Genomic DNA, 18,221 nt, shown 5'->3' with positions numbered 1-18,221 from the left:
TGCGCGGAACTAATTAATCAAGTTCTAAGTGGCTACCAGCCAAAAGGCTCGAGTTTGACTCTCGAACAAGTAGTTTTAACCACCTGTAGTAGAACATACGACATTTAATTCTTCTGATTTCCCGTTTAATCGTAAAAATTAATAAAATGAATTATGTACGTGAAATGTTAATTGTAAAATTGATAAAAATTTACAGAAAATTTGATTGTTATTTAATTTCTTTTTATTTTATTCATTTACTTAAAAAAAAAAAGAAACTTAGCGAAAACGTTTCGAAAGATTTTCGATAAAAAATTTTTAAATTTAAGCTTGGCGCACAACGCATAGAAAATTACGTTTTCGAAATCGTCGAAATAGTTTTTGCGTGATGCCGCGATTGCCCTCTACTGGCCGTACAACTCCCACATGGCATCACAGCCACTCCAGTAATTCTATTTCGAGGAAGCAGAGAAACTTTCGAGATTATTTTAGTTACATTTTTCTCCTCTCCGACTGTCGGTTAACATACAAGCTGACTTATATTAGATTCGTACGAGTTAACATCAAGATGACCGAGTAGGTCCATTTTCGTTCAGTCGCGAACATCTTTTTTCTTGGATTATCAAAGAAAAAGAAGAAAAAAAAAAAAGAAAAGAAAAAGGCAAGAGTCAATCGTATCAGGCCTCTCTCTTAAATATTCGACATTTCATTTACTACATAATATATATATTCGTGCCTGCTCGAAACATCATCGAACGAGAATTGTCCAAAAGTTATAATCAGTGATTCGAAATTGATGAAAAAGAATTGTCTTTTATTAATTCGTTTTCATACGAAACATCATCGTTAACATCTCGAAGATACACTCTAATATCCATTTTACGATAATTCGTCGGAGAAAGAGTCGATTTGTTAGAGAACGGTATAAAAGTGAACGTACAGTCCAAAGTAATATACACTTGTTATCATTTAACTCTTCTTTGATCGTAATACTAATTCTGTGTTGTGAATAAATATTAGTGATAATATTTCGATCGATCGAACGAAAAATCGATCGATCGATCGATCGATCGATCACTTGAAAATCGAGATCGTGTGTTATATGTGCGTATATAATCGTCCATTTTTTTCTTTTTTTTTTTGGTTCATCGTGTGCAAAAGTATTATTTTTTATTTAAAAAAAAAAAAATAAATAAATAAATAAATAAATAAAGATCTAAACATATACAGCACACCAAAAAAAGAAAAAAATATCCGTTAAAAGCACTAAAAATCTTATTTATTATTTTTTTTATATACGTTTCTTTTTTCGTGTATCCTCGTGTCTTCTTCCTTCGTTTTTCTGATCGATTTCAACATTCAACATACATACGTGCCATCATGGATATACGAAGAATGTCCAATTGGAATGTCCTGAGCGTGGAGGCAGCACTGCAACAACTCAATTGTCTCGAGGAGGATGGAAAAGAGAAGATCATCAAACGTTCTAATACGGTGAGATTGAAAAATCAAATTAACTGACAAATCAAAGATATTTTAATAATGATATTCCAATGAAATCGTTGATGATTATTAAATCACTTAGATTTTTTTTTTACGTTTAAACGATTGAAACAAATCTTTTTTTTTTTTTTCTTTTTTCACAATCAAACGAGAAATGTTATACTCGTCGAGCGCGGTTTAGATATTAGCACTAAGAGAATATAAAATATAAAAAACAAATTCCATATTTTTTCGTGAGATCTTTTATCGATTTATGGTAAGAACAATATCGATAAAACAAAAATCAAATAGTACAATTTTATTCGAAATCAGCGAGATAATATATTTGCTTTATAATGACGTTACATAACTCGACAATTAGAATTATCCCCACGGACATTTTGATATCCCTATTAGAAACGAAATTTAGATAAATCAAAATATTCTATCCATATGTTAGATTATTATCAGGACATTTTTTTTTTTTTAAAGATTTGATATCTCGATTTTTTTACTTTCTATACTTTTTGCTTTTTTTCCACTTCTCTTTTCTTCTAAATAATTCACTTCGAAGTTCGAGTTCTTAACTTTTAAAAAATTCACGAGTCACTTATACTTTTCCCGCAATTCACGGGGTTCGCCATGGTTTGGTTAAAAGGGACGAAAGAAAATTTTTTTGACCGTACAAATACATACATACACAGAGACAGAGACAGACACACATACACACATACATATCGTTCAGGAATGTAAGAATCATCTTTTGGCAAGCTTGAAGGAACGTTGGGATGTTCATCGGCATGTTTTTAACATCCTTCTCTCTCTCTCTTTCTCTCTCTCTCTCTTTCTCTATCTGTTTATCTCTCTTCCTCTTTTCTACTGAGATGTAACGTATTCATCGATGATGCCTCTTGAGTATGTCAATAAGAGGGCTATCTATTCTGGCGCACGACTCATCCATCGGTTAGCTTGCGTTAGCTTGTCTTTATTTATAACTAATTAAAGTCAGACTCACAGTTGGTAGTGTGCTCTCTTCTAGATCGGTCAAACGATTAAAAACATTGTTACGATTAAGGTTACTATTCGTTATAGATTGTTAATTTATTAACGATCCGATTTAAGTAAGTTTCGTAGAATAATTTTAGTGACTATTATATCAATCGATATAATGAGTACTTGGACACATTTGAACGTTGTACATGCTACTACTGCCATATCCAGAGATGATATTGGATTTAATACGCGTAGAAATTTAACATCAAAAATTAAGGTAAATGAAATAAAAGTAAATTGTAATACATACATACATATATATGTATGTATATAAAAATGTATATATATGTATATGTATGTAGGTATAAAAAAAAGAAGGAACAGAAGGAAAAATAATATTTTGGAAGTCTTAACAATCTTTTTTTAAACCTTCTTTTTTATTTTTGAGTCCATTAAGTTTTCTTTTGTAATTTCTTTAAAATTTATTACTGTCATTAATTATTAATATACTGTAGATTGTACTATACTACTGTTGTTACTGTTTTAATACTGTATTATTAGTATATAGTATAATATATTTTATTATTACAATTTTATTACTATTTTAATAATATCGTATTATTAATGGACTATATTATAGTAATAGAGTTAATCACATGTGTGTGTGTGTGTGTGTGTGTGTGTAATTATGTATATATAGAAACAAATTCCATTTGAAATTCATGCCAAGTTCAAATAAAGTTTAATTAGGTCATTTGTAGGCCTAAACTTCAGACAGTTTCTTCGTGTTATCAATATAACAAAATGAACAATAAATAATTATCTTCGTAATTCTTTGAAAGATCCATAAATATTATCAGGTTTTTACGTTTCATATGAAAATTTAAATATATGAGTATATTTGATATCCATTCTAATTAATGAATATTTATATTAAATGTATAAGAGTATTCAACGTATCGTTTAAATTAATTAAACAAATTGACTCTTTGAAGTTTAAATAAAATTCGTGACTAAATTCGAGTTACTTCGATCTCGAGTTTTGGAATTGATCGTATTTTTATAATTACAGAAAGATATATATATATATAATATAATAAAATCGATATAAAATTATTCAGAATCGAACTGGTAAATAAGGAAACCAAACGAATGAATTGCGTCGTGCATTTTTAGGGGCTTCTCTAACTTAATATTATATATATATATATATATATATATATATATATATATACACATACACATGAGCACATATTATATATACTATATACAGGTTGGACCAAAAGTTTTTCAGTGGGTTAAAAATGCTTAAATAATTTAAAAAAATCAAATACTCCTTTTTAAGACCTTTTTAAGATTTGTAATTTTATGAGTTAAGTTTGTAGCTTTGCAATCTAAAAAAAAAAAAAAAAAAAGAAAAGAAACAGAAGAATATATTAGACTAAAAGATCAATTGATTTTTACAATCAGCTAGGAAGATTTGACCCATTAAAAAATTATCGATTTATCCAGTTAATTTATTTATATAAATTAACTATTATAATCTTGACTATCCAATGATTAATCCTCGAATTGATCGATACTTTTTTTTTTACATTTTTTATCTATCGTAAATTTTTTTTTAATTCCGAATTAATAAGTTTTTTTTTCTTAATTGACTTCTATTTTAATTAATTATCCTTCTATTTCTTAACTTTTATTTTATTTTATTCATCAATTTCTTCATCAGTTCTTGTATTCTTTGTTATTAATTATTAATTTATAATATATTGATTTTTTTGTTTTGATTAAGATATATAATTTAACTCGTATATGTTTATATTTTTTATATATGTAATTAATTTTAGATTAATTTAGATATTATTGTTATTAATTATTAATTAAAATGTTAAATTTTCGACATTCTAATTAGCTGGCATGACTCGTTGAAATCTAGCCAACTGTTTGTCTCTCTCACGTTCCACAGGCAACTCACGTTCGTTACACTCAATTATTTATCGACAATTAATCGAATTAACGTCGAAGGTAGAATATATCTCATGTTTATCAATTATGATCGTTCAAATATATAAAAGTTATAAAGTGTTTTATAAAAAAGTTATAAAGTTAATTTTTCCATATTTTTCTCGTAAATTCGTTCGAACATTTGGCATAAGTTGATAAAAATACGAGAAAATTTGACAATATTGTCATTGTTGAAATTGTCATACTTGTTTCAAAAAATGTCTTTTAACTCGTAATTATGGTTTTTATAAAATTGGTAAAATCTTCTTAAAATTATATTTTCATAATAATAATAATGATAATGATAATTTTTTTAAAAAGTATTCGAGATTAAAAAGAATTTGTTTTTTATTAGTTAATTGGATTTTCATTTATTGAAGAAATAAGCGTAATTTAATATTTGATTAGATTTTCATCCATTTAAAAAAGTGTACCTCATTATGTTTTTAAGTTACTTTTATTTGAGAATTTATATTCGATCTTTAGTTGTTTATATGAAATCATTGAATAAGCAAATATTTTTATTTCGACAGTAATTGAATTTTGTTATTTATTTATTAGAGATAACAATAGAATTTTTAAACGTTTTCATAACAGAAAGATAATGGAGTATTATATTATTTAAAAGGGAATAATTGAAGGATAATTTTCAATTGTCGTGTTACAATATTAAACAAATTTTTTATTTTTCAAAAAAGAGTTATTAACATTTCAATTAATCTTTTTTTTCTTCGATTGTTTTTTATATAAAAATAATTTCTTTGTTAATATCTCACAATCCCTTTCTCTCTCATAATACTTATTTAAAATTTATAATAATTGAATGAAACGATGAATTAAAATTAACTTTTTTTTCTTTCGACTTATCTTACTTGTCTGTTTCTCATTCTTGCATTCCATTTTTTTTTTTTTTTTCATTTCCATTAATATTTCTTTTGTCCTTTTTTGATTCTTGTTAATCTCGTATAAATTCAGAAAAGAAAAGAAAAAAATAAATAAATAAATAAACGGCCGATAAAAATCAGCGATCGAAATGTTCGTAAATAAATTATTATTTATAGCATTTATTCGATTAATTAACCTTGTTTTTTTTCCTTTCTTTTTTTTTTCTCGTGGTCGATCTCTATCATTATAAAATCATCAAATACGCGAAACACGAATACTGGCCCGTTGGCGATAGCGCAGGTAATGATTCTAAAATAAAGTGTAAGCGAGACTAACGGAGTCTTATATTTAGGACAACGCGCATGCGCGATCCGATTAAAAGGGCAGAGAGAAGACTTGTGGCTTCTGCGAAACGCGAATCGAGCCTCGTGCCACGATTTTCTCCACGATCATAATTATAAAATCTGTATTGTAGTCCGTTCCACCTTTTTTCTCTTTTCCCCTCTCTTCATTTCGATCGTATTAAAAAGTTTCGGCGATTAAAAAAAAAAAAAAAAATACACACGCGCACAGACAGACAAAAACAAAAAAACGTATCTATTTCGAACGTTAAGTGCAAATTAGTGTTTCTCATTGACGTTGAACTTGATAGAGAAAAAGGGAAAAAAAAGAAATAAAAAAAGAAAAACAAGAGAAGAAGAAAAAGAAGAAGAAGAAGAAGAAGAAGAGGAGGAGAAAGAAGAAAAGCATAAAGAACACACTCATCTTTTTTCGAAATTTCTTAACATAAGTGAGAACGGCTCAAGTTTTTATTTTTATTGTTATTTTTTAATTTCTCCTTTGTTTTCTAATTTTCGTCTGTTCGTGGATTTTTCTTTTGTTTATTTATTTATTTATTATTATTTTTTTTTTATATACATATACATATACACACATATATTTGTCGTGTTGGTATCGTATCGAGAAAAAATAACACCATGGATCTAGGAGGTGTAGATGTATGGGGTCAGATCGCTGTGGAAACGTCTCAGATGTTCGTTTCCGAAGGTGGTGTTATTAAGAGTCGTTTTGCAGCCACCGTAAGTTGTCGACTATGTTGAAAATTTCTCTTGGAATTGATCTAGATTTTTGTTTTTTTTTTCTTTTGGTTTTTCTTTAGTCTTTTTTTTTTGTTTGTTTTTTTTTCTCTCCTAGGAAAATAAATTATATAGAAAGATATGTAGGTGGAAAAGTAAATCTCAATTTTGTTTAGTTGTGCTTCGTATATATTGTATATACATACATATATACTTTTTTCTTTTCTCTCTTTACGATATGTATAAATCAATTTTTATTAGATTAGATTATAATATTTACGAATTGTAACGATTAATATGCCATTTATTTGTTTGCATTATAATGCTTAAACTCTTACTTATTTTTTATTAATTAAAAATTAATGATCTTTTGTTTTTTAAAGTGGCATTTTTTTGTTTAACTCTTTTTTCTTATATTTTTCTTTTTCTTGTTTTTTTTTCTTTTTTCTTTTTTTTTTTACAATTTATTTCAGCAATATCGACTGTTTCTTTCGTCGTTGTTCATCGTAAAATATTTTTTTCTTAGACCATAGAAAAACTACCGGACAAGGTAATTCTAAATGTCTTCAGTTATCTATCGCATCGAGAAATATGCAAGGTCGCAAGGGTTTGTAAAAAATGGAGGCAAATCGCGTACGACACGCGTCTTTGGAAACACGTATCATTGAGACCGGAAATCAGTGGGCTCCATGTTGGATCACTTGAAAGTTTACTACAGTTAATAAGGTTAGAGAATAATATCATCATATTGTTAGTTAAAATGATCTTTTTTATACATATATCTACGTCTCCGACGTAATATTGTTCGCTAAACGATGCCAAGTGCAAAAATAGTAGGAACGTTCTTAAAATTATGTCCCATGTATAATATCTTATTTCTCTAATTTTGATTTACATATATGTAATATTTCCCTTTTTTTTTCTTTACTATCATTGTCATTATTAAATGAATAAATATAATATCTTTATTATTATTATTGTTATTGTTATTATTATTATTAAATAAATATGGCATCTGTATTACTATTATTAAATATCATTATTATTTTTAATAATATTATTAATTATTATTAATGGATAAGTATGACATCATTGTTATTGGTATTATTATTTTCTTTTATATATATATATTTAAATTAAATAAATTAATTATGAATAATTTCCAGCGTACGTTTTGGTGCATCTCTAAGATACATCGAGTTACCGATCGAACTTATCACTCATACCGTTCTCCATGAATTAGCAAACAAGTGTCCTAATTTGACTCACATGCTCCTTGATTTCTCAACGGCCATGCAGTTACACGATTTCTCAGAGATGCAAGCATTCCCGACAAAACTTAAATACATGTGTATCTGTCTTTCGGAAGTCATATTTATGGAAGGTTTCATGAGAAAGATTTATAATTTCATCAATGGCTTGGAAATACTTCATTTGATTGGTACGTTCAACTCATGTTATAAAAAATTTGTTTTACAAGATTTCAAAACCACTGACACAGGCAACATCTCCCCTTTTTATAAAAGTAATTTCTTTTATGAGAAAGAAAAAAATTAAAAAAATATATATATATTTCTTTTTTAATTGAAAACCACTGCCATATGTCAACATTTTTTTAATCGAACGACTATATATATATATATATATACTATAATAATAAATAATCCTCCTATTTTTATAAAAAAAAAAAATAATCACAGAGATTTAGAATCCCACTGTCTTAATAAAAACATTTACAAATAAAAGAAAACGTTTCATCTCTATTTATAAAAATAATTGCAATTAAAAGATTCGTTTATAATTAACAATAAATTGACATTACAGGAACTTACGAAAAAGTCGAGGAAGAGGAAGAAGAAATTTACGAGGTGATAAACGTGCACAAATTGAAATCGGCGACGCCGAATTTGCGAGTGATCAATTTGTATGGGATCAATTTCGTCGACGATTCCCATATAGATGCATTTTCTTCGAATTGCATACAACTAGAGTGTCTCGCAGTGAATTTTTGTGCCAAGGTTACAGGTTCGACCATGAAGACGCTATTCCAACGTAGTAGAAGATTGAAGTGTCTACTAATGCAAGGAACAAGTAAGGATCGATGTTATTAATATTAATAACACAATGATCGATAAAACAATCAAAATTCTCGATTAAATTTATACGAAGATACGCGTTCGCAAAATAATATATTCCTTAAATGTTGTATAAATTAATTCAAGATGAAAGTTAAAATAAATATTTTCTTCAATACGATTCATCGATCAAGATCATTAACTATCGATCATGTTTTCAGATTTGCAAAGCGATTATGTGATGCAAGTCGAATGGGAGAAATCCAGTATCCAAGAATTTGATATAACAGCTACGGATTTATCAACTGAATGTTTGATCGACATGTTGACCAGAATACCTGGTCTTCGTTTCCTTAGTGCAGGCCAATTAAATGGCTTCAATGATAGCGTGTTAAAGGCATGGGTAGAATCTGGCAATCCACGAAATTTGACTGCTTTGGATCTTGACAGTTCGGACAATTTAACTGATGATGCTTTGCACAAATTCTTATCGAGACATGGCCATCAACTTTGGGGTATTTCGTTATCTGGAATGCCACATATCACCGATCAACTCTGGCAAAGTGTTTTACCGATTCTCACTAATGCCAAGTAAGAATTTTCTTTTTCTTTTTCTACTCAATATTTCGAAATGTTGATAAAGTGACAGTGGTTTTCTATATTTTTATTTATTTTACTGTATTTCATTATTCTTTTTTTTTTTTTTTAATTTATAAAAACCGTGGAATCTAACAAAATAACTCTCGTCTGTTCGAATCAGCAGGATTTCTCTATCAATAAATCTAATAATGGTTCGTTGGATCTACAAATTTTTGTAGCACGTCCAATGTTTTGTTAAGTTTTATTCTTGACAAGTTTTATGTGTACGCGTGAATGTTCAATTTTTTTCTCCTCTTATTTAATATTATATATAGAGAATCACTGAATTATAAAACAATAGAAGGAATTTATCTAGTAAGATTCGAATTAACAATTGATTATAGAATTCTCGTAATGGGTACCCAAGAGAGACTTGGCGTTAATATTCACGTGGATCAATTAATGGATGGAATCGCTAATAATTGTCCAAATTTAGAACGACTGGAGTTACGTTGGGATCCAGAAAATTTAAGATTTTCCGATAAAAGTCAAAAAGCCATCGACATTTTACGCGTTAAGTGTATTAAACTCAAGTGTTTGGTTTTGAGGTAGGTATATCAAATATATAATAATGTAAAAGCAAAATAAAGAACAAATAAGGAAAAAGAAAAGATAATAACAAAATAATTAAAAAAATATTTCTTTCAGCGATGGAAGATATTACGAAATCGTTAAAGCTAATTTCGAACGTGCCGATAGATTGACGGTCGTACGAACGACAACTTGTTGCAGAGTGTCGAATTATTATTTGCTACAAAATTACAAAGATTTGATTTTTAATTGATGTCAAACGTGACGTCAAACTAATGCTTTCATACTAATGGATTTTTGAAGTTAGGCGATATTTACGAAGGTAAACGATATCTAAGAACTTGTAATATTTATTTTTATCGTTTAAATAAGTTAAGAGAAAATTAAGAATTAACTATCTATTGTACAAAATATTATACAGGATGAATTTGGAAAATTCTTAAGCTTGTAGTTTGAAAAAGTTAAAAAAAAAATTATTGATTTTTACAATCACTTAAAATCTTTTGGTTCAACCTGTCTATACTATAGTAGATATAATATATAATACATATACATACAATATACACATATATGCTATATAAAATAAAGATGTTTATTTATTTATTTATTTATTTTTTTTTTTTCATAAGTCGAAAAACTAATCAATCAATCAATTATTTTTTTCCATGTTTCTTTATCTTTATATCAATAAGAAACGAGAGAAGTGAGATCTCATGTAATAATAATATATTACATTTTCTCTTATTGTTTCTTTTTTTAGATACGAGCAACCATCAAATATATCCAGGACAATCAATTTTCTGTGGTTACCGATGCGGTATCCGATATATAATATACCTCATTATTATCGTCGGAACGAAGTAACTAGCGTTCTAGTAATCGATATGATACTAATTATTGCACTTCGAATTATTGGAAGTAATAATATTCGTCATTTATTAGGAACATGAAATAATCAATTAATGATCATGAAGATTTATATATATATATTTTATTTTTTATTTTTTTCAATAAATGATTGCACTGTCTATGTGTGTGTATAAAGAAAAATGACGAATTAAAATTCATTGAAACTAGAAATATATCTTCAAGTCAACTGAACGGAACGGGTATATTGTTATAAGTGATTGATTTTATCATTCGGTTCTTTATAAAAGTATGGGCAAAAAATATATATATATTATAACCATTAAAAATTAAAGAAAAGAAAAGGAAAATCGTATGTATGATGTATGTATGTATGTTGTATATATGTATATATGTATGTATGTACAAGTTTTTGACGAGAAAAAACAATTATTACAAAACTAATTATAAAAAGTTGTTTTTAGTATTGTATATTATGCGAGGATCGTCTTTATATAATATTATCTATAATTTATTGAATATTTCAATCTACATAATTTAATAATTTAAATCAAAATATTTACTCCATATATATATATATATATATATATATATATATATATATATATATATATATATAAAGTTTCTTTATTTATTAATCACTTTTATAAAAGATTATTCTCGCATGTTTTAACCTCTTCAAAATATTTATATATTTACCTTTATCATCCTACATCTTGATTAAAAATTATATATTTATTACGAAATAGCTGCAGTTGACAAGGTCTTTCCTCAACGAGAGTTGTAGCGTGATTGAACGAGTATAGTAACGTGATTGGTCGAATCCTATTCGAATAAAAAATCAACCAATCAGCGTAGACTTATCGACCAATAGTAATAAAGCTATTCGATAAAAAGAGAGGAACAATAAATTGCGTAATACGTTGTATTTCTATCTCACTTTGTTTCCTTTTCATACTTCGTATTCTATACGAAAGAAAGAGAGAGAGAGAAAGAGAGTGAGAAAGAGAGAAAGAGAAAGAGAGAGAAAGAGAGAAAGAGAGTGAGAAAGAAAGAAAGAGAGAGAGAGAGAGAGGAAGAAAGAAAGAAAACCGTTCGAAAAACGCACATGTTGCTTTTCATTTGGAATTACCACGCAAACAAAGCAATCGTTTTTTTCTCTTCCGTTTAGCGACAAACGACATATTGATTTCATGAGCTTAATTTTTATTCTATTCTATATATATTCTATTTTTCATATTTACGTACCTTAAAAATGTGATATGACGCATGTGATTTAACAACAAACATCATAAATTACGAACAGACAAGTATAAAGAAAAACGTAAGTATGCTTTGTTATGATCATTGTTTGTTCTCATCGAAGAGAAATGTTAATTGTTGTGTACAAATTAATTATTACATAACCAAACTAATCAGGATTTATTATTAATTTATGTGAATGTATGTGAAATATTTAAATTCGAAAAATTTGTTATATTCAAATATCGTTCGGATAATCAACTAACAGGCTTGATGATACAAAGGTAGAATAAATTCATTCTCGTTTCAAGGTTATAATGAAGTTATTTATGTTTATATTTATTATAATTTATGAGTCAAATAAGACGTTCGAACAGATTGTTATTTCCAGTATTGATATTTTTTTACTGTTATTTTCTTTTTTTCTTTGTTTGTTTCCTCCTTCGATTTCGAATTATCCTGTGTTTCCAAGAGTAAAGTTTGAAATAATTGTTTTACCTCTTTAGAGACCAATTCTTGGCAATCGATGTCGAGGAGCAGGAAGAGTCAGTCGAATACGAGATTCGGATCAACATGGACAGAAATCTGAAGACAGCTGCACGATACTATGTTTTTTGAATCTCTTAATAGTTTTCTATTCTCTTATATTTTTCAAAAGTTATGAAATTAAATGTTAAGATATCTATATAAAAAATTATTGAAAAAAATCTACTTGTGAATTTCCATATAAGAAGAAAGCAAGTATTTCATTTTCTGAAAAAGAAAATTAGTTTTCTTTGATTTCCTTGGTTGAAGAGAGTCAAAGATCTTAGTCGATGGAAAATCCTAAAAGAAGTTGCATTGCTGATCCAAAAAGTGATAGCTAAAAATGCTAAAAGATGATTTTAAAAGGTATAATAAATTTTTTTTTATAAAAAAGAAGTATAATTAATTATAAAGATAAATAATTTTTCAAGATTCATGTCAAAGATTTGAAAAAAATATATATATACATTATTTCTAAAAACTTATTATTAATTTAAATATTTCATGAATAATAAAATCTATGAAATATTATATATATAAAAAAAAAGAAAAAAAAATTTGTTGGTGCATATGGAGGTAGTTTTATTAAATTTTGTTAATCTATAATTTAACTGATTATGCAACCATTGAATCATACCAAATACCTGTTCATGAAATCTGTGAATATTAAATAATATTAAATTTTTTCTTGCAGTACTGCACAAGAATCAAATGGTAACAAAGTATTACATATTTCTAAAGAATATGTTCACAATATTAGAAGTTTTAGTATGGCAGCGTTTTCCAATTTCTGTTGATCTAGTCAATGTTCAAAAATAATAGTTTTTAGTAACATAAGTACAAAGGTAAGAATCACTGCTTAAAATAAATAAAAAAATTTTTTGTTATCCATATTCTAATATTAATGTCGACCTTTTTCAGAATTATAAGGTTTTATCATTATCAATTATTATGTCACATTAATTCATTGGCAACACAATTTAGAGGATAATCAGAAGCGTTAGAAACGGATGTAACCTGAGCAAATTTCATCTTTTTATTGTGAGATCTTGATAATGAATCTTCAATAATAACTACAACAACAACGTCAACAATTTAGTTCATAGAGTAACTAATATTTACATCTTTTAGTTCCTGTACCATTTCTTAAGCTAATCTATGCATAATATCTAGTCGGTATGTACTTTTTTTTTGTAAGGCTACTATCTTCGTTGTTATCACGATCGTTATCACCATTACAAGTTTGATGTCGCCAAAAATCAGATAAATAGGTGATACTGTTATCGTATATTTTGTCTATGATTTTATAGACAGACAGACAATTACAATCTTTTTTTTATTATAATTATTACTATTATTTAAAATGATATCACAAGGGTTTAGATCGAAGACGTACAAATTTGATTCATTGAATTATTTCAGACGAAAAAAGTAATGTGTACATCTCTGATCTAGATAGATTGATATATAAAAAGTCATTAGTTATGTGATTGCAAAGATATATAATTATTAGTTTGTTACATATATACATAGAGTCAGTTATTTTTCTTCTTCTCTTTTTCTATGAAAATATCTAACTAATCCCATAAACTAACTTCCTGAACATTAGATTTCAACTTTATAATTTTGGTATAAAGAAATATAGTAATATCATATATATTACTAATGATAACAAATTATTATATCATATGTAATATATACATATATTTTTATTTTTTAAAATATATATATATATATATATATATATATATATATATATATATATATATATATATTATATATTTTCCAAATATTCTCATTCTAGGTAAATTACATAGGATAAAAAAGAACTTAAATGCAATACGTATATCTTTTTTATCCCTTACCTCACTTCTCTCCCCTAGAAAATAATGTTTATTTACCTCGTCGAGGTAAAAACGTTTTAATACTAAAATATGTATAACTATCAATTATTAATTGATATGAATGAAATTTTATATCATGCATTTTCGTTTACGTCCCCTACTCCTCCCTTTTAAACAAAATCTTACAAACGCCATTGACCCGATTACATTTGTTAAAAAATTAACATGTCCTGTTTAGCAAGGAACATGATCACGTCATAATGCCATGGTTTATCTTTTACCATTAATATCTTTCATAATCTTCGACGTAAACGTTGTAAATTTACTCTAACTACTATAAATAAAATAGACTTGCAGAATATAGATCTTAGAGCTATTGTAAAATCGAATGATATTTGATTTTTCGAAAACAAGATTATCGACGATAACACTTCCCAAATATTCCACGCGTCCAATTTAATCGACTTGACACCACTTACGTATCGGCAATCTTTTAGATTGTTCGCTATTGATAAAAAAATAAAGAGTTTAAATATCTGATAGTAATCTTGATTATCATAACTATTGAATCTTGTTTTATGTATTTAATGGCCTCTAATTTGTTTCACAAATATCACGGAAATAATATCGCAAATTTTACCAATTTTTTATTTGTAATAGATATTTACATATTAATAGATACTTATATAAATATAAATGTCATATGTCTTCCAAATTAAAGTTATAAGTTATAACATTTTTATTCCAGTTAATTACATAGCATAAAAAGGAATTTAAATGCAACGCGTAAATCTCTTTTACTTTTTTAAATTCATCCCAAGTTTCACAAAAGGTGGAAAAAATTCTTACCAGTTATTATACTGATTACTATTGATTTAAAACTATGATCGTAGCCCATCAATATTACCACATTATTTTGCTTCTTCTCCCCACCATCATCCTCTACTCCTACTCTCAATTTAATTCTATACTTGTATGATTCGATCAATACAATGTCATTATATGCTTCCTTTTCATTTCTTGCTGATAATTGGTCCTATCCTACTTTTATTATTTCTTTTAGTTTTTCCCATTTATCGGATTGTTCTTATCTCAGATTATTTGTACTCATTTTTAATAGTGAACTCCCTTTCCCACTAAACCTTGACATTGCCACTTAGTTCTGCGATGTACCAACGAAATCTAAATGTTATTGTTTTCCTACCTTTTCGCTCACTGCAACAATTCTTTAACTCCAAACTATTTCATTCTTCAATCTTAATTTAACAAAACTTTACAGTCACCAGTCTTTACTTCTCTTTTTAGAACCAAAACAAACAAACAAAGACTTCTGAAATAGCTTTCGTCCAAATTTCTTTTTATTTCCCTATACTATATACATAATGTTTTTTTTATTTTTATTTTTAATTATACTTGCACTTCTAGTTGAGCTGATGGCCTTGACTTCTTCTCCTTTCCCTGTTTTTATTTTTATCTTTCTAGAATTACATGAATAATATGATATGTAAGGTCTCAAAATATATTAGCATATTTTTTGTAAGCAATTAATCAAAAGAAAAATTACAAATATTAACCGTTTAAATTACAACAAATCAATACGTAAATTCGATCAAAGTTTTTTAATAGTGTATTTTTTATCCCATGTAAAAAAAAATGTCCAAGTGACGTGCCGATTGTATCATTTATCCATCAAATTTATTTTTATGATTTTATAGAAGATATTGTTTCTGTAAATGATAAACAAAATATTATTTTTTAAATGATTAAAAACTAAACAAATCGTATAAAATATTTAAATTTCATATATCGATATGATACAAAAATAACTAAATAAATGTAATAATGTTATTCTTCAAACCCATTTCATAAATGCTGTTCCGGATCTATTGTGACGATTAATAATAATCATGGTTTTCCTGAAAAATAGGTCGATAAAGTTTGAGTTAGACGTGTTACGCTCCCCTTTCCTCTTCTATACCTCCAATTTCTATAAACCCAATTTATTTATATTAACAAAAAAAAAAAAAAAAAAAATATAGGAGACAAATATCTGAATCTAACATATCTATGAGAAATAGAATATGATGGAAATTGCTGTTTTTTTTTCCAAACTATCACATAGCACAAAGATTATATTTTAGATGTTACATAAAAAACATTACTTTTAATATGTGTAATATTATGATAGACTTCTCGAAAATAACTTTCTTTAATTGTTATTGATAATTGTTTTTGATGAATAACTTTATAATGTAACAATTTGTAAAAAAGAAGTTCTCAAATTATTATTTTTTAATAAAAAGTGCAATAATGTATTATATTTTCATTATTTCCTATCATCTTCCAGACGTATATTACTATTATTACCGTAGTTATAGTTATAATTATTATTTTTATTATTTTATTATTGCAGTTATTACTATTATTATTTACCTATTCTTAAACTAAGCCTAGTATCGAATCTTTAGCAGATTTAAAATAATAAAACAACCACAAACTGATAATTAAGCTTTGTTAATCAATGATATTGAGAAACGTTCTAACAAATCTGGTATGACTCAAAGAAGAATAACTTTTAAATGGCGAATAAAATTTTAATTTTTCTACATTCATTTTTTGCTGATAATTTATTATTATTAGCCCATCGATGGATATTACCATAAATAATATATAAAATAATATATAATCCACGATATGAGGTTATGATATATTCAGATTGGAGTTTATTAATACTTTTATATATTCTACTTGTAAAAATCTCGAAATTTACTAATCTTATCCATTTTGTTGAGAATTGTTAACGTCCAAATATACAATATCGTTTAGAATTAGATAGTTTTTAATTCTTTATCGAAAAATGTAATATCTAACCTATTACTTACCATTATTTTCTCAGGAATAAATAAATGAACTGCACACCATCTCGTCGTCTGATAGTTATACTTGAATAATTTATATTACTTGATAGTCATACTTAAATAAGATTATACTTAAATGAGATAAATTGTTAAACTACGAAATTTATTAAGATTAAAATATCACTCCGAACACGTATACGTGCGTACTCTTTCGATCGATTATAACGTAATATTAGAGAACACGACATACAGTGACCTCTAGGTTAAATATGATGATATAAAATGTGTTATGATTGGCCAAGATCACGTGACCTGAGAATTTACAAAATATCAATTTTAACTTTTCAACATGATATTTTGTTTTTTTTCCCGAAGAAAACAAAGCTTTTTATAAAATTCAAAAAAGTTATTAATCGGTGACTGAAACCCTCGTAATTGAAATAAGATCTTGTTTAACAAAATCCGCTCAAGAATTACGATTAGATTTTTTCTTGGTGTAAACTATTATAAAATAAAAGTCGTGAACGTTTTTAACTCATAATTATATTCAACGATAATAAAATTTGACGTGCAATTATGCAAATAAAATTATCGTTGGTAGTAATACAAGATGTGTAATATTTTTCCTGATTGTGAAACAGAGTATACAAAATTTTGAACAGGATTTTAAAGCAAACTTGAAAGATTCAGTTACTTATTTCCATCATTGTAGTTAGTTTAGTTGTTTTTATGCAAAATATGTTTCATACAATAATTATACAAAGAAAAATATACAATGAAAATATAATTTTAATATAAAGATAAAAAGTATATTAGATTGTATATAATATATATATATATATATATATATATATATATATATATATATATGTATGTATATATATGTATATTATATATGAACTGATAATGACCATCTAAACTATATATTTATATAACTAATATGTAACTAATAAAATAAAATTATAATTAATACGAATAAACGAATATTTCGACAAATAAATTCTTTAAAATAAATTAATTATTGTTTAATAATAATAATAATAATAAAATATATTCCAATTCAATTTATATAATTATCCATAAATATGAGAAAACTTCTCAAAATTCCCAACAACTTTCTATAACGATTAATAATTAGAAATTTAAAAAAGGAAAAGAAAAAAAAAAAATACACAGCTGATTCATTTACATACTATCTAATAACGATCACTTAATCTATAT

General features: G+C 26.4%; 1 protein-coding gene and 2 long non-coding RNA genes across 10 annotated transcripts; 2 read left to right on the top strand and 1 right to left on the bottom strand.

Annotated features, from left to right (window-relative positions):
* Nucleotides 1-532: 532 nt before the first annotated feature.
* LOC127068651 (F-box/LRR-repeat protein 7) lies at nt 533-10,985 on the top strand. Of its 5 annotated transcripts, none has more exons than XM_051005070.1 (9): nt 533-555; nt 1,374-1,473; nt 6,946-7,145; nt 7,586-7,860; nt 8,244-8,510; nt 8,716-9,085; nt 9,478-9,681; nt 9,782-9,986; nt 10,425-10,985. In XM_051005070.1, exons 1-8 carry the CDS (start codon nt 548-550, stop codon nt 9,915-9,917), a joined length of 1,560 nt encoding a protein of 519 aa, XP_050861027.1. In that variant the 5' UTR covers nt 533-547; the 3' UTR covers nt 9,918-9,986; nt 10,425-10,985. The 5 variants fall into 5 exon arrangements, with proteins under 5 accessions (XP_050861027.1, XP_050861026.1, XP_050861029.1 ...); XM_051005073.1 differs by lacking the exons at nt 533-555; nt 1,374-1,473 and adding exons at nt 2,451-2,731; nt 6,331-6,422; XM_051005069.1 differs by lacking the exon at nt 533-555 and having other exon boundaries at nt 1,204-1,473.
* A 516-nt stretch (nt 10,986-11,501) lies between these two features.
* LOC127068654 (uncharacterized) lies at nt 11,502-14,031 on the top strand. Its single transcript, XR_007783080.1, has 4 exons — nt 11,502-11,855; nt 12,280-12,664; nt 12,993-13,143; nt 13,220-14,031. It is a non-coding gene; the product is annotated as an uncharacterized LOC127068654 (long non-coding RNA).
* Nucleotides 14,032-15,478: 1,447 nt separating this feature from the next.
* Nucleotides 15,479-17,732, bottom strand: LOC127068653 (uncharacterized). 4 transcript variants are annotated; one of them, XR_007783079.1, is made up of 4 exons: nt 17,025-17,664; nt 16,001-16,129; nt 15,717-15,869; nt 15,479-15,620 (listed from the first exon to the last, which is right to left on the bottom strand). It is a non-coding gene; the product is annotated as an uncharacterized LOC127068653 (long non-coding RNA). The 4 variants fall into 4 exon arrangements; XR_007783077.1 differs by having other exon boundaries at nt 15,717-16,129; nt 17,025-17,673; XR_007783078.1 differs by having other exon boundaries at nt 16,001-17,656.
* Between the last annotated feature and the right edge of the window lie 489 nt (nt 17,733-18,221).

Source organism: Vespula vulgaris, chromosome 13 (assembly GCF_905475345.1).
Source record: "Vespula vulgaris chromosome 13, iyVesVulg1.1, whole genome shotgun sequence".
Classification (NCBI taxonomy): Eukaryota; Metazoa; Arthropoda; class Insecta; order Hymenoptera; family Vespidae; genus Vespula; species Vespula vulgaris.
The sequence above is the reverse complement of the archived record's forward strand: the minus strand, read 5'-3'. Positions and strand labels throughout refer to the sequence as shown.

What these genes read in the sequence shown, in the direction of transcription:
- LOC127068651 (XM_051005069.1), top strand. Translation starts at nt 1,360, where the DNA reads ATGGATATACGAAGAATGTCCAATTGGAATGTCCTGAGCGTGGAGGCA. An exon ending in TCATCAAACGTTCTAATACG is followed by an intron (nt 1,474 to 6,945) that starts GTGAGATTGAAA and finishes TTTTTTTCTTAG; the next exon opens with ACCATAGAAAAACTACCGGA. An exon ending in TCTACTAATGCAAGGAACAA is followed by an intron (nt 8,511 to 8,715) that starts GTAAGGATCGAT and finishes TCATGTTTTCAG; the next exon opens with ATTTGCAAAGCGATTATGTG.